The sequence below is a fragment of the Phodopus roborovskii genome, unplaced genomic scaffold, assembly GCF_943737965.1.
Source record: "Phodopus roborovskii unplaced genomic scaffold, PHOROB, whole genome shotgun sequence".
Lineage (NCBI taxonomy): Eukaryota > Metazoa > Chordata > Mammalia > Rodentia > Cricetidae > Phodopus > Phodopus roborovskii.
In genome coordinates, this window is record NW_026126418.1 from 76399370 (window position 1) to 76416544 (window position 17175).

General features: G+C 45.2%; 1 protein-coding gene across 1 annotated transcript in view; it reads right to left on the bottom strand.

Moving 5' to 3' along the window:
- LOC127221940 (uncharacterized) overlaps positions 1-16967 on the bottom strand; it is a 44896-nt gene extending 27929 nt beyond the window's left edge. The window contains 9 exon segments of the mRNA XM_051183881.1: positions 12864-12936; positions 14554-14737; positions 14875-15053; positions 15634-15926; positions 15928-16057; positions 16060-16254; positions 16287-16351; positions 16353-16628; positions 16630-16967. Of these exon segments, the coding sequence (XP_051039838.1) occupies positions 12864-12936; positions 14554-14737; positions 14875-15053; positions 15634-15926; positions 15928-16057; positions 16060-16254; positions 16287-16351; positions 16353-16628; positions 16630-16967 (1733 nt within the window).
- Between the last annotated feature and the right edge of the window lie 208 nt (positions 16968-17175).

A 17175-nucleotide genomic window follows, 5' to 3' on the forward strand; every position in this document is an offset into this window, starting at 1 on the left:
GATATCAGTCTTGTGATACTTAGGCAAAGAATGTAGCTGATTTTTGCCCTTGCCCCCCAAAAATTCTGTCTGAAGCTAAATTGAAGAGTTGTGGATTATGGCCTTAGCAGAGGAGATTTCAAGACAGCATAGAATTGACTATGTTACTAGAGACAAGTGATCTGGTTGATGGGGTTCTCTTATGCAGATCTACGATGAAAAGGAACATGAGGGAAAAGATAGATAGATACACAATCCACAGTTTGAGGAGAGAAGGAGCACCAGGAAGTGTAAAGGAGCTGAGTCCAGCACTCAAGGAGAGTTTGAAGAAAATCTTGATGTTAAATGGAATAAAGGGAGTGGTGACCTCTAGGCAAGACCCCACCCAGCCGAGTTTCCAATGAAAAGGAATGAAAGAAAAACTTAAGCACTAAAGGAAACCATCAACAACAGAAAGCTGATATAGATGTAATTGAAGAGGGAGCCTTGTCCCAATCCCAGCAAGTAGTAGAACTTGGCTGCTTCAGCCACGTGGTTCTGGCTTTGGAGTCAAGGGTACAGGAGATTATGGAATCTCTCTCTCCCTCTCTCTCTCTCTCTCTCTCTCCCTCTCTCTCTGCAGCTGTTGGGAAATTTAAGAACTTGTCCCTCACAGCTCTCTTTCATCCCACCCAGCTGTAGAACTTCCGTGCAAACAAGATTGAGCAAACAAGGTTGTTCCCAGAACTTTCCAGTGTGCTGTGCTCATACCTTGACCCCAGGCATGGGTGGTGCATGACTTTCTTCTATGCTTAGCCCATCCCCTGGCTTGGGTATATAAGCCCATTACTCTCTGTAATAAAGGGTGGCAGCAGCAGCTTCTTAACTTCTCGTGATGGTCTGTTAAGTGTTTCAATCCTAACACCCTCCACCAAGTTCGGTACTCTGGCTGTGCAGGCGCGGCAGGTGGAGGTCCCACCGAGATTTGGAAAGTGAGGAATCGTGGACGGGGTATCTCTGTAGCCGGCAGGAGCACATTGGAGTAAACAAGGTATGCATAATAATGTGGGAATTAAGAATGAAACAAAGGAAAAATAAGAAAGATTTTTAAAACAACAAGGAACAGAAATTAAAAGTAAAGCTGCAGACACCATAGAGAAAGTTAGTTCTTGGTTTCTGACAGGGGGAGGACTTAATGTTCCTGATTTGGAATAAGTGAAGTCAGATCTACAGAAGAAGCTACATAAAGAGGGTCTTGACGGCATTCAGATAGCCACCTTCTGTTTGTGGAGGTTAGTCAAAGATGCCTTAAAACAACTACAGACAACTACAGAGGCTTTTAGAGAAGTCCAAGAGGAGGAAACTAGATGAAAAGTAACAATTAATCAGACCCCCAGTAAAGAGAATGATACAAAATGGTTAACATCTTTTGAGTCCTAGTTGGAGGAGGAAATTTTAATAAAGGAAATTGAAGAACTCTGCCATAAGCTGCTGCATTGTCATAAAAAAAAAGAAAAGAAAAGAAAAACAAAAAAAAACCTCATAGGGGACATAGTCATGAGGGTTTTTCTTCAGATAAGGGAGATGAGGAAATAGCAACAACTGCTAAAAGAAATGCTGCTGGATCAATCCAATTTATAGATTTTAAAAATGTTTTGACTCCAAAATTTAAGTCTAAGGACACATTACTGGGGAAAAGGATTTCTATTTTTGTTTCCACCGAAAATAAAAAGCTGTGGATTTTTCCAAGACTAACATGGTTTGATCAAACAAGACCCCCCTGAAGCAATGTTCCAGGTGATCCAACATTCAAAACAGCTGGGACAAGGCAGCCTTGCAGACCACTATAGCCAGGATTTCTACATCTTCTTAGGATCCCCATGACAGCGCCCCCTACCTGTAGGAAGCAGTTTGGAAAGAACAACGCCCAAATTCCCAAATATTTTTTACAAAGAAAAGTGACTGAAAAGGGGGGTTTTAGAAACAAAATTGGTAAAATGTCATGTCCCATGTGGGGGAGTGGGTACAGCACTGGTTGGGGTCTATTGCATTATTCCTACACGGGGTTCTGGGTATCAGTGCCTGCATCTGGATTCTGCAACAAGTACAATAGGCAGACAAGTGCCACCTGACAGGCACTCATGGCCTTGGCAGTATAACCTGAATCAGCATAAGTGCGGCTGCAGATGCTGGAGAAGCCATAACCAATGATGGGCAATGTAGGAATTAAGACCTTGGCTAAGAATTCACTTCCCCCTGCTGCCCTCAGGGCAGGCAGCTGTAACTTCAGGAAAACAAAAGACATGTTTTCTAATGCAAAATGCTCCTTTGGCTTCTGCAACCCTAACTGGTCCTTGGAGCCTGAGATGACTAACTGCCCCCCCTTTGCTTCCCACTCCTCCATCTGGTGCCAGGGTTTATAAGCCAGCCCTCCACCCCCGAATAAAATGAATGAAGAAAGAGCCTTCTTGACATCGAGCAAGAGTCCTGTGTTATTAATCTCAACACCCTCCTACAGAAGCTCATCTCCCCCCAACCCCTGCTGCACAGGCATGGCAGGGCAACTCCTAGCGGGATCAGTGCCACCTAAGATAGGGAATGATGAGAGAATTTCCCCATGACGGGTGAGGTATTTGTTCCCCAGGTGACCTAAACCAAGTATCGCTTCATTTAAAAAATAAAAAGGGAGGAAATGTTGGAAAATTTAAGTACTTGTCCCTCACAGCTCTCTTTCTTCCCACCCAGCTGTAGAACTTCCATGCAAACAAGATTGAGCAAACAAGGTTGTTCCCAGAACTTTCCAGTGTGCTGTGCCCATACCTTGACCCCAGGTGTTGGTGGTGCATGACTTCCTCCTATGCTTAGCCCATCCCCTGGCTTGGGTATATAAGCCCATTACTTTCTGTAATAAAGGGTGGCAGCAGCAGCTTCTTAACTTCTCGTGATGGTCTGTTAAGTGTTTCAATCCCAACACCCTCCATCAAGTTCGGTATTCTAGCTGTGCAGCGGCTAAGAAAAGCTGATGAGACCAGGCATGTGTCAGGGGTGTCCTTTCGTGGAGGTCAAGAGAGGCCATGTGTGAAGTTGTGAAAGTGAAGATTATATTTCATTGGAGATCCCATGATGTTGGAGAGATGCCAGAGTTGTGGGATATCTACCAAGGACAGACAATAACATGGTGTGGAACCAGCCCAAGAGAGAAGTGTGTTGCAGTCAACAAACCTGAAAGGAGTTGCAGACCTAAAAGCACTTTGACATCAGACATGAGATGCATTTGGGAAGCATGGAAGCATGCAGGAAGATAGTGTTGAGATTGTTATAAACTATAGAGTTTTGAAGTTGTATTCAATGCATTTTCGCATTATGATAAAGCCATAAACATGGTGGCCTGAGCTTGGCGTGGTAGTTTGAATATGAATGACCCCTACAGGCTCAGAGATTTTAATGCTTGGTCACCAGGGAGTGGTACTACTTGAAAGGATTGGGAAGTGTGACCTTGATGGAGGGACTGTGTCAGTGAGGGTAGGTTTTGAGGTTTCAGAAGCCCATGCCAACCCCAGAATCTCTCTCTTCCTACTGCCAGAAGATGCAGATGTAAACTCTCAGGTTTTTCTTCAGCACAATGTCTGCCATGCAGATGTTTAGTCCTACATTCACACATTTGCCATTTGTCTGAATCCAGTGACCCTTCAGCCTGCCCTGTGATCCTCAGGCCTGAAAAGCTGTGACTGGGTTATGGTGACTCTCTTTAACTCCATAAGTTTGCCAGCTTGCTTTCAACATGGTGGCTTTGAGCCTTTCAGCCACTTTAACTCTTTCTTAGTCTTCTGTAACCTGTATATCATTGTATGATGTCATTGTATGACATGAAATGTGTGACCGAGACTGGATACCAGCAGTTAAGACTGGAATAAAACCCAGGCATGGAAGCAGGGTGGTGGTGGCATACACCTTTAATCCCAGCACTCAAGGAGTTCAAGGCCAACCTGGTCTACAGAGTAAGTCTTAGGACAGCCAGATCTACACAGAGAAACCTTGTCTTGAAAAACCAACCAAACCAACCAAACAAAAACATCAACAACAGCAAAAGATAAGAACAGTCATGTGTAAGGAGTAAGGTTTTTTTTCTCCCGCTGCCTCGTCTTGTCCCGCCGTCGCGCCAGCCCCAAATAATACACAGAGACTCTGTATTTGATATTATGCTGTTGGCCAGTTACTTGTTTCTTATAGGCTAGCTCTGTCTTAAGTATTAACCCATTTCTATGTATTATATGTGGTCTTACCAGCGAGAGGCGGCTGGCGGTTCTATTCTCTCCAGACTCTCCATCTTGACTCCTCCTTACTCCTTCCTCTTTCCTCCTTGTCTCCTAGTCCCTCCTATCTTCCTTTCCTATTGGCCAACAGTGCTTTATTCATTAACCAGTATGAGAAACATATATACATAATAGCATCTCCCATCAGTCATGGTGATTCATGCCTGTGATCATAGCACGTGAGAGACTGAAGCAGGAGGATTGCTCTGTATTCAAGGCCATCCTGGGCTATGTGTGAGTTTCAGTCCAGTTTGACCTCCAGAATGAGACTTTTTCTGAAAAACAACAAACTGGAATAAAAGCATCTACTACAAAAGCCACAAGAAGCCAGCAGTACTTGGTGAATTAAAGGTGATGAAATTAACATTCTTTCTGAATGTTACTCTAGAAACTACTCTAGAAACCCTAGCAATATAGAAAAAATGCACATACGAAGAGAGAGGGGAGAGAAAGGGAGGAGAGAGTCTGATGACTTGAGACTGGTATCCAAACAATCTTTTTTTCTTCCAGCTTGACAGTGAATTAGACAGAAAGGAATGAACTGCCCGTTGACACCTCTGTCCCTTACTGACCCCAAGAAAATGCTGTTCAAATCATGACTTCTCTATTTTTACCTATCTATGACTTGCAAATCTTTTGTTTTCTAACAATATTAAATTCTACCTCTGGGACTTCCATATATCTCATTTTAAAAGTCAGTCACAGAGAGAAAGCCAGATAGTTTTATGCTCTTGGAATTCACTTTTCAAGACTCTTGGGCTTTTCAGGCCAAAGAATTCTACCAGTTGAAATAAAAATTTTACCTACACAACCAAAACTTAGAAAGTTGTATTCCATCCTGTTTTAAATGCTGCTACTCCTGACCTTTCAAGAAAGGTCATACAAGAAATTCAATCCACTCGAGTGGAGGGAAACACAATTCTAAATTGTTCTTCTGTGCAAATGTATTATTTAATTCTTAAATTAGTGTATGGTATTTTAAAGCACAAATACAAATGTGAGCAGTCCAGGTCTTCACAAGACTTAGTGTGAATGGAAGAATTTCTTCTGAGCAATAAAATTAGATTCTAGTCTAACAAGCTTGGGCTCATATTCTGGCTCTGCCACTGCACACACTGTGCAACCTTAGGGAAAAAGTATTACTTAACTGCTTATCTCCAAGTGGGTATAATCTCCATCCCTCAGAGAACTTAGAGAAATTACCAAAGATGATGTGCACTCTTGCACTGGGGCTCTAAATATGACAACTGCCCATCATATGAGCATCTCTCATCATTTATGACAGAGATGTAAGAGGATGAGGTCTTCAGTCACTGAATCCTACAGGGGGATGGTTCCTACCCACATCGTGTAGATGCTAGTAAAATGAAATTTGAAATAGAAATAGCAGATTTCTAGCACTTGAGAGATGGAGACAGGAGTTCAAGGTCAGCCTAGGATACATGAGCTCCTCTTTTTCTTTTATCAATTGCCACTACCACCAGAGTCTCAGTCTATAGTTGAGGATGTCCTTGAACTTCTGATCCTTCTGTCTCTACCTCCCAGACATTGGCATTACAGGTCTGTGTCATCGTGACTGGTGTGTGGTGTATGGTGCTGGGGATTGAACTTAGAATTTTTTGTTAGGTAAATCAACTGCTCATGTCCAGTGTCCTTCCTCTTTCTCATAGTCATTGTCAATTCCTATTCCTTCTAGACTCTTTACTCATCAGTCTTCCAGTTTTGACCTTGGTCCTGTTTCCCTCTCAGAATAGTGTAACCAATCACAAGTCTCAGCAGTGCAAAGGGCCAAGAACAGAGTGGAAGAGAGTCACTAGCCAGTTTCTCAATCCTCAGGGCCAGGATGACTATAGTAAAGGAAATAAGAAAACAGAGCTAGGTGTGGTTGCTCACATCTATAGTGCCAGCACTGGGAGGATTAGCTTGAGATTGAAGCCAGCCTGGACTGCACAGTGAGGCTCTGTCTAAACAACAGCTAGAGGAAGGGTAGACTCTAAAGAGAACAGCAGGGATTCCCCCATAATTCCCACACAGCCTCTTCTGGTTCTGTAAACTGAAGTCCACTAAAGAACCCAAGCTAGCATCTGTGCAGGGAATTAAGCTGAGTGAGTAACTAGAGGTTCCATAGTTACTGAGAGTTGAAACGCTACAGACAGAATGATGAAATTATTCTGACTTATTCATCCATAGTAGTTTACCAACAACATCCTTTGACATTCCAGTGACATTTTTGGAATGCGTTCCTAGAAATTACTGGACTCCGCCAACCCCAGAGCTAATACTGTCATCAGACAGCCTCTGAAACCTATAGTAATAGTCTCCCACTTGGCTGTGAACTTCCTAGCTGATGTCCCCAAGAGTGTACTTAGTAAATGAAGTGATCTACATTTTGTTTCCTTCTGTGACTATAAAAGTTCTGGTAACCAATCGCATGGTGGACAATGTCATTTCGATAACCTGAGTCCATGCTCTGGGGCCATGGTTAGTCATATTTGGCTCATAAAAAACTATCTCCTATTCTTTCTGGAGCAAGAGCTGTGTTTTGCCTGACAAGTTCTTTTATGGTTCTTGCTGGTTGTCATGGCAATTGTCAACTGTTATAGAGCTGAGAGGAGTGTCATTAAGTAAATGGATGGGATCATAATGAAGTTTAGAGGTTCCACTCCAGCAGTCATCTTCCATTCAACAGGTTGAGCTAGTGCACTGAAGAGGAACTTCTAGCCTTCAATCATCCTGTGTTCCGAGATAAACAGGGTTAGGGTGGGGCAGAATTTCTATGAGGTTGTGTAGGCGGCTGATAGGTGTTTTTGAAACCCCAGTAGTAGGTTTCTCCACCTATGCAATAAGCCAAATCAAGCAGAATTAAAAAGGCCAGGTGATGTTTCTAGCTCTCCAGAGGTGAGACAGGGGAAGGGAAGAGGAGAAATCACATGGCAGGTCTAGGGACTGGGCTTAAATACCCTGTAGGCACGGTCATGACCTTCAGGGGAGGAGCCTGGACTTTTTGGCAATTTTCTGAAGAAGCAGAATTTGGAGAGGGAGGAGTGGACCTGAGGCAGAGCTTCCAACTGAACAGTAATGGAGTAGACAAATGAGTGGGGTGAGGTTATTGTAGAGCAGTGTTGGGTTCCGCATACTGAGAGCAGGTTCACACCCTCTACATACTTTCCACACCTCAGGACACATCCATGAAAAGTGGATGTAACTCTTCTCCAGTCACAGAACAGAAAATGAAGAGTCATAAAAGTGATCTCTCCCAAGCTATACAGCCTCCAGTGCCAGGTATGGTTTTGCCTAGGTCTGAAGAGCCCTAAGACCCCAGGGAAGATGGCTTCTCCTGCCACAAGCAAAGAGGCAGTGCCTTGCATCTCCTGGGCCTACCCTGCCTGTTGCTACTTCTTGCCCCTAAAGTGGCTTCTTTGTCTCTCTTAGAATTGTGAGGGAAAAAAAAAAAAAAAACAAGACCAAGTGCCAATCAAGCAGTGAAGGGGAATTTTTATTCATGGCCAAGAATAGGAGAAAGGAGGCAATAAATGTGAAAAACAACTTCTCAGCTCAAGGGGCTTGAATGCTACACTTTTGGGATAAAAGAAATGAGGGGCAGGCTAATAAGTGGGTGGAATGTTTGGGTGTTTTCTGGAAATGGGCAGAATTTTTCTGGGAATTTGGGCACTGCCTCTCTTTGACCTTTTATGGTTCTTTTTTCCAGTTATCGTCAAGGCAATATTATCCACTGATATGGCACTGAGGGTTGTGTCATTTCATGTGCAGATGGAATTATAAATTAAACTGTTTCAAAAGCAATCACCTTCTTCAACCTAACCAGTCTAGGCTAACCATCTGAAAAGGGCTTCCGGAATCTACACATCCTGTCCTCAGAGATAAACATAATCAGCGTGGGTAAAGACTCAGCTACACCTCCTTAGCAGTATTCAGGGAAGTACACCCCGATCCCTCAAATTCTGGGATGATTGATTGGTTGATTGATTGATTTGGGGGCAGGGCACAGTGTGCTTATTGAAGTACAAGGGAAATATTCAGAAGTTGTTTCTCTGCTTCTACCATGTGAATTCCAAGGATGAAGCTCAGGCCAACCTAATTATTGTGCCATACAGATCCGGGGAACAAAAATGCCTCTGATCTGCAAGTCCCTTGCCCAAGGATAGATAGATAGTTCCTGAAATGCTGGAGGCTACTGTTTATTGGAGAGAACAAGCCACATGTTTTCACTCTCTAAACAAGTTTGTTTGACCCATCTTTACCAGATGTACATGTGGGCAGGAGGTTCACAGTCAGGAAATATGTCAGGAAATATGTTTGTCCCTTTTTGGACCTGAGGAGAAATGCAATGAATTATGGGTTTTCCTTCTTAAGCCCTTGCCATACTTGATTCTGGGCCATTTCCCAGGAACCTCCATATGAACCTGGCCAGAGCCCATCCACCTGACCAGTATTTAATTAAAGCTTGCTTCAAATTTGGCTTTAAACTATGGTGGTGGTCTTATTCTCGATCCGTAGGATTAACAGGCCCCACACTCAACATGGTCAAGAGATCAAGGGATAGCTTTGGCCCCAGTTGGCCATGGGCCTTGTTTTCTACACAGCTCTCCTATTCGAGGGCCATTTTCCTTTCATGGTGTAAGAATGGAAAAACAGCCTAACAACCCCAGGAAGCTAGAAATTTAAACCTTAAATTCCAGACCCTGCCCTCAGCCAGTAAATAGGCAAAAGGTCACATTCTTTGCTGTGAGTACGTGAGCTTTGTCGCCCCACCCAGGAACCTGCAAGAATGCAAACCTCCAGGGCTATAGGAAACTGATTGGTCTATAAAGCGCAGGCTTGGGTGGTTTAAATTGATTGGTCTACACCGCTCGGGCTCTGGATGCTATGAGATGATTGGTTTAAGATGTGCGTGCTTTGTTGTAATCCTATAAAAGCTATCTTACTTCCGGCCCTGGTAGTGGCCTAGCCCTCTGCCCCTGCATGATGCATAACTGTGGACCCCAGTGCACTTGGAATATAAAAGACCTCATGTTTTTACTTCAAGACCACTTCTCATGAGTGATTTGGGGGGGAGGGCTTTCCTGAGTCAGGGTGTGAGGGTCCACGCTCCAATCTCTGCGGGTCTTTCAATGGTTTTGTTTGTTTGCTTTGTATTTTTGAGATAGGGTCTCATATAGCCCAGGCTGACTCCAAACTAACTGTGAAGCCTGTGCTAACCTTCAGTTTGCTGATTCTACTCCTAAACATTGAGATGTTAGTGTTTGACACCATGCCTGACTTATATACTAGTGGGGATCTAACCCAGAGCATGGTGCATGTTGGACAAACACTCCACAACTGGACTTAATCTCTATCCTCAGATCCTCAGGGAAGGTTTTTGTTTGCTTGCTTGCTTATTTTTGTTTTGTTGTTGTTGTTTGGTCGATTTTTTATGTTTTAAAAATTAGTGTGTACCAGGCTTTTTCTTTTAGGTCACCAACCAGCTCCCAAAATCATGACATAGACACTTACTATTCATTATGAATGCTCTGCCTTAATCTGTTTCTCTTTATCTGTGTTTTTCCTCAGGGCTTTTTACCTTCTTTTCTTTCTGTCTGTATGTATATCTTACTTTGCTGCTGTCTCTATGTCTGTTTGGCTGGTGGCTGCCTGGTTGGCCCCAGGCATCTCCCTCTTTCTTTTTTTATTCTCTCCTCCCCCTTCTTGTTCCTCTGTTCTCTAGATTACTCCTCCTACTTATTCTCTCTGACAACCAGCCCCACCTGTCCCTCTTCTGCCTAGCCACTGGTTATTTGTTAGACCAATCAGGTTCCTTAGGCAGGCAAGGTGAAACAAATGCAACACATCTTTACATAATTAAACACATGCAGCATTAACAAACATAACACATCTTTACACAGTTAAAGTAATATTCCACAACAGTGTGTATGTGTGTGTGCGCGCCCAATGTGTATGAGGCCTGGAGAGGGGTGTATGCACACTAGCCATGACACAAATGTGGAAGTCACATGACATTTTGTAGAGTCAGCTGTTCCTCCTTTACATTGAGTTCTAGGGATTAAACTCAGGTCCAAGTTTTGAGCAGCCTTTACACTTGAGTCACCTCCCTAGTCCCAAAGCAGTGTTTATCAGAAAATGTTCCCTGACAGTTGGAGACACTTCTGGTTGGGTGCTGTCTGGGAGCTGTTGGTCATGCTGGCCACTGAAACAAGTGTGGAAAAGCTCCTGTGGCTGATGGATGGGTCACAGTAGTGTTTTCTCTAGGCTTGGTGGTACACACCTGTACTCTAGTCACTAAGGATCATAAATCCAAGGCCAGCCTGGGTTATATACTGAATTCCAGACTAGCCTGGGTCACATAGTAAGCACCTGCCCAGGAAGTTACTGGGCAGGTGGATTGTATCAGTGTGTATAGGCACTTGCCACCAAGCCTGCTGGCCTGAACTTGGTTCCTAGGACTTTCGTGGTAGAAAGAGAGAACCAAACCATGAAAACTCCACACTCACAACATGGCAATCACACTCGGTTACACAAGTACATGCACACAAAATAGATAAATAAATTAAAATTTAACTAAAAAATACCCTATGAATTAAAAAAAAATGTTAAAGCAGTGATCTTTTTACCAGGCAAATTCTACGTTAAACATTTTACTCATGATAGAAATTACTGTTGTGCAATATTAGTTTAAGATGTGTTATATTCATTTATGCTGTAGAATATTTGTTTAATGATGCAGAGCTGTGTTGCATTCTTTTATGTTGTGTTTATCTCTGTGAAGCTGTGTTACTGTGCCTGTCTAAAACACCTGATTGGTCTAAAGAACTGAACATCTAACAGCAAGGCAGGAAAGGATAGGAAGGACTGGCAGGCAGAGAGAATAAATAGGAGGAAAAGGAATAATGAGAAAAGAAGGAGAGGAAGACACCAGAGGCAGCCACCCAGCTGCCCAGCCAACCATAGAGTAAGAAGGAAAGAGAGGTATATAGAATAGAGAATGGTAAAGGCCCAGAGGTAAAAGGTAGATGGGATAATTTAAGAAAAGCTGGCTAGAAACAAGTCAAGCAAAGACCAGGCATTCCTAAGTAGGAATAAGTCTCCTTGTATTTATCTAAGAATTGGGTGGTGGGACCCCAAATCAGAAAGAATCGGGGGGGGAGGGGGAAAGCAACCACAAATTATCAAGGCCATGCCCTAACTCTAGTGACCAAAAAGCCCCATGGATGTTGTGGCAGTTTGAAGGGAAATGGCCCCCAAAGGAAGTGGCACTATTAGGAGGTGTGGCTTTGTTGGAGTAGTTATGGCCGTGTTGGAGGAAGTGTGTCACTGTGGGGGTGGGCTTTGAGGTCTATGCTCAAGCTACTCCCAGTGAGACAGATCACTTCCTATTGCTTACAAGATGTAGTGGAAGACCCGCAGAGCTTGGACCCTCATGCCCCAACTCAGGAAAGCCCCCCCACACACACACACACACATCACTCACCACAGGAAACGATCTTGATGTAAAAGCATGAGGTCTTTTATATTCTAAGTGCACTGGGGTCCACAGTCATGTGCCACGCAGGGGTAGAGGACTGAGACCCCCAGCACAGCATTGAGACAGTTTTTATAGCCCGTGCATTGTAAACCAATCATCTCATAGCATCCAGAGCCCGTGCGGTGACAACCAATCAATTTAAACCATCCAAGCACGCGCTTTATAGACCAATCAGTTTTCTATAGCCCCGGAGGTTTGAATTCTTGGGATTTGCATTCTTGCGGGCTCCTGGGTGGGGTGACAAAGCTCATGTACTCACAGGTCCTGTAGTAAACAGGAAAGAATGTGACCTTTTGCCTAGTTGCCAGCAGGGAACTGGGTTTGGAATTTAAGGTATTTAGGGCTTTTTCTTTTTTTCTTTCTTTTTTTCTTTTCTTTTTTTGACTTCTAGTTTTCTGTGGTCATGGGAGAGTTAGGCTGTATTTCTTCATCCTTTCATTCCCCACTTCTTTTCTTGTTACTAGTTCTAATCTTAGAACTGGGAGGACTAAAGGGCAGCCTCCTCTTTGCCTGGAAGGCTCTTGTACTGTTGTCTAGGTACCATGATCTGGACCGCACTCACTCGCTCCCCCTGCAGCAATTCCCACACCCAAGAGGAGAATAAGAGTCAGTGTGGTTAGTGGTTCCCTCTTCTGTTGGGTCAACCTGCCTCCGTAAACTGAATGGAGTCACCTGGTTGAAGAAGCAAGTCCCATACGATGGAGCTTAAGTTTAAGGGGATTCTCAGTCTTTTGGCTCTCCATTGAGGATCGTGGGTGGCGCTGGTTTGACATGGGAGGCATGGATCCAGGTGGGGATTCCTTCGACTTTCACTGCCGTTGGTGTGGTCAGGAGCACAAGATATGGGCCTTTCCATCGAGTCTCCAGGCTTTCTGCACGTAGACTGAATCTCCAACTTGGAATCGATGTAGGACTTGCAAGTCTCCTTTTGCTGAGTATGCCTCCCGGAGCTGTTTCCATGCTCGCTGTCTCACCCATTCGAGTGCCTTGAGCCTAGCGAACAGAGGCTGGGAGAACAGCACATCAGCACTATGTACAGAGGCAATTTCTACCAGTGAAGGAGCCCACCCCCATAGAGCCATTCATAGGGGGTCAGGCCCAAACGGTTCAGGGGTGTTTCTAACCCTGAAAAGCACAAAGGGTAGGAGAACTATCTGATCATTAATGCAGTCTCTGCGGTCAATTTAGTGAGGGTCTATTTAATGGTTCTATTCATCCTTTCTACTTGCCCTGAGCTTTTGGGTCCGTATACACGATGTAATTTCCAATCAACCCCCAACCCCTGGCTTACCTGGGCAACAAAATCTGGACCATTGTCTGATCCTAGTACCTTAGGTATTCCAAATCTCGGGAAGATTTCCTCCAATATTTTCTTAGCCACTATGGTTGAGGTCTCCTTCTTGGTAGGGTAAGCCTCTACCCATCCTGAAAAGGTGTCTATAAAAACTAGTAAATACTTGTTACCATACTTGGCTGGCTTTACCTCTATGATGTCCATTTCCCAGTGAGCGCCTGGATGGCTTCCCCTTAGTCTCTTCCCAGGAGGCATTCTTGAAGGATTAGCATTAATCAGCTGACAAGGCACACAATGTTTTACCACTGAGTAAGCCACCCCCAATAGTCTCAGAACATGATAAGGGGATGTTTTAACCAGTTTCTGTAGATGTTTAGTCCCTAGGTGGGTTAGACAATGTATCTGCTGGATGTATTCTAACCCTTCTATGTAGGGTAAAATCTCCTTCCCATGTGATATATAACAAGTCCCCTCTGGGGTCTCATCAAACCCGTCTAATTTCTTTATTTCCTGCCAGTCTTACAGAGTATACTATTGTCCGAGTTCTAGGGTTTTGGACCTCTCTACTACAGGCAGCAGGTTGACACCCTGGGCTGCCTGCTTGGCTATCTGGTTAGCCATCTGATTCCCTTTTGAGATGAAATCTTTGGCCTTTTGGTGTCCAAGGCAATGTATAATGGCCACTCTTTTTGGCAGATGTAAGGTTTCTAGCAAGCTTAGAATTTCTTCTTTGTTTTTTTACTTCCTTCCCTGCTGAAGTAAGCAGCCCCCTTTGTTTATAGATAGCCCCGTGCACATGTGCAGTTGCAAAAGTATACCTGCTGTCCCTGTAGATGTTTATGGATTTCCCTTTGGCCAGCTGCAAGGCTTGTGTTAGGGCCACGAGCTCAGCTTTTTGTGCTGAGGTTCCTTCTGGCAGTCTGCTGGCCCAAACAGTGAAGGTTCCATCCACCACTTCTACCCCAGCCATTCTTTTACCTTTTACCATGTAACTACTCCCATCAGTGAACCAGGTCAATGCCTCCCCAGCCAACGGGATGTCCGTAAGATCTTTGCGAACCCCAGTCTCTTCAAACAGCAGTTGATGGCAGTCATAAGTTCATCAGTCTCCTCAGACAGAAGAGTGGCAGGGTTGAGGGTGGCTGGTGGAGCGAACGTAATCCTCTCGGTGAGAAGCAGGCTTTGGTAGTGAGTCATGCGGGCATTGGTCATCCATCAGTCTGGGGGCTGCCGGACAATGCTCTCCAGTGCATGGGGGGCTATTATAGTTACTTTCTGCCCCAAAGTCAGCTTGTCAGCGTCTTTGACCAGTACAGCCATGGCCGCGATAGCTTTTAGATAGCCAGGCCATCCACTGACTACAGAATCAAGCTTTTTTGACAGGTAAGTACCTGGTCTGTTCCATGGCCCTAGGGATTGAGTTAAAACCCCGTGGGCTACCCCCTTACGCTTGTCCACATAGAGGGTAAAAGGTTTAGTTACATCAGGGAGAGCTAGAGCAGGTGCGCTCAGCAGGGCCTTTTTAATGGCATCAAATGCCTCCTGATGCCCTGGGGCCCAAGAGAATTTTTCTTTTTCTTTAGTCAGTGGGTAGAGTGGAGCTGCTAAGGTCTGAACCTCGGGATCCATAGCCTGCAAAACCCAGCTGTCCCCAGAAAGTCTCTCACTTGCCTGGCCATGGTTGGGGCTGGTATCTGAACTATGGTTTTCTTCTGAGCCTCTGTCAGCCATCATTGCCTGTCCTTTAGGCTGTACCCCAGGTACTTTACCTCTCTTCTGCAGATCTGGGCCTTTTTGGCAGAGGCTCGATAGCCTAGGTCAGACAGTTCCAGCAGTAGTGCCTTTGTTCCTTCCAAGCAATCATGTTGGGTGGCTCCTGCTAGAAGTAGGTCATCCACGTACTGGAGGAGGGTCACCTGGGGGTGTTGGATCCTGAAGCTGGCCAGATCTTATGGAGGACCTCATCAAAGATGGTCAGGGAGTTTTTAAACCTTTGGGGCAGTCGGGTCTAGGTGAGCTGACCGGTTCTGTCTGTGCCGGGGTCCCTCCACTAAAGGCAAAAAAGGGTTGGCTGGTAGGATGTAACCTCAGGCAGAAGAAGGCATCTTTTAGGTCTAATATGGTGTACCATCTCCACTCAGGTGGGAGGGCACTCAGGAGGTTATAAGGGTTTGGGACAGTTAGATGTATGTCCTGCGCCCTTTTATTGACCTCTCTCAAGTCCTGCACCGGCCGATAATCATTGGTCCCAGGATTTCTAATGGGTAGCAAGGGAGTGTTCCAGGGAGACTGAACAGGAACCAGGATGTCTTACTGGATCAGTCTTTGGATATGGGGTCAAATTCCTTCCCAAGCCTCTCTACTCATGGGGTACTGCCTAACTGATACTACTGACACTGGTGTAGCACTAGTTTTCAGCTGAATAACCTGTGGAGGCACTTGTTTCGCCAGACCCATTCCGGATAATTCAGCCCAAGCTAAGGGAGTATGGGCAAAACACCAGTCCATATTGGAGGTTCCAGCCCCACCTGAATAGTCGAGGTCAAGCCCTGGCTCCTCGTGCAGTCTGTACTCATCTTCTAGCCTAACAGTAAGGACTTGCAATTGATTTCCCTGTTTATCGGTTACTGATGGCTGTTCAGAGTCTAAATTAATCTGGGCTCCTACTTTTGACAGAATGTCTCTTCCTAACAGAGGGTAAGGGCATTCTGGGATAACCAGGAATGAGTGGGATACCCAGCCCACGCCAAGGTCCACTGTTCTTCGGGTAGTCCATGAATACTGCCGTTGCCCTGTGGCAACCATTACCCAGGATTTTTTCTTTTAATGTTCCCAATGGCTGTATCAGTACAGAATGTTCTGCTCCGGTATCCACTAAAAAGTCAACTGGTCGCCCCTCCAATTTCAAAGTTATCCTGAGCTCGGGGAGGGGTCCAAACCCCATCTTCCCTAATCTTCATCTTCCCCCAGGGCTAGCACCTTTGATCCCCTGTTTCTCTTCTTGGGGCCGTCCTTTGCCCAATGCCCTCTTTCGTTACAATATGCACATTGGTCCTTGTCGAGTGGGGTCCTGTTGCCCAGGTTTCCTGACTGCCTAGGACCTGCTCTAAGCTCTAAATTTTCTAATTTCTCTCTCTCTCTCTCTCTCTCTCTCTCTCTCTCTCTCTCTCTCTCTCTCCACCATTTCTTCTTTCAACCACTGTGGCCAAGATTTTAGTCAAATTTTTTTCCTGTCTTTTGTCACGATTCTCTCTCTTCTTTCTTCTTCTCTTTTCTCTGTTCCTTTTCTTCCTCTGTCTCCCTTCTATAATACACTTTCTCTGCCTCTTTCACTAAATCACACAACTCAGCTTCCTGTAATCCTTCCAGTCTCTGGAGTTTTTTTCTAATATCCGGAGCTGATTGCCCTATAAAGGCCAGCGTCACCAAAGCTCTCTGGGCTTCTGAGGTAGGGTCAAAGGGAGTGAACCACCTGAAGGCCTCCATGAGCCTTTCAAGAAACACTGAGGGAGGTTCAGTTGGTCACCTGTCTCACCTTAGCCAAATTGGTGGGCCACCTCACGGTGCCTCGGACACCCGCCACCAGAGCCTGGCGATAGACTTTCAAGCTCTCCCTACCTTCGGCAGTGTTGAAATCCCAGCTGGGGCGAGCCAAGGGGAATCCCGCGTCAATCTCATCGTTTTGCAGCTGCATGGGCCGCCCGTCGGCCCCAGGAACATTTTTTCTGGCCTTTAACAGAATTCTCTCCCACTCCTCAGTTGTGAAGAGCGTTTGCAGGAGTTGCTGACAGTCATCCCAAGGAGGCCGATGAGAAAATATAAGAGACTCCACCAACCCCGTGAGGCTGACCTTCCCTGTCATCTTTCATTTTTTGATGACTGTTCACACCACTTCCCAGATTTTCCACTGTGCAGCAGGGTGGGGACCCTCCCAAGCCTGGTGAGTTTGGAGGACTGCAATGGGTGGGAATGCCTGAGACAAACACACATGTTAAGGTCCTTCTCCTATCCTGTGGCAGACAAGGAGGCTTTGGGCAGTCATTGGATGACTGTTCCATCAAGGTGGAAAC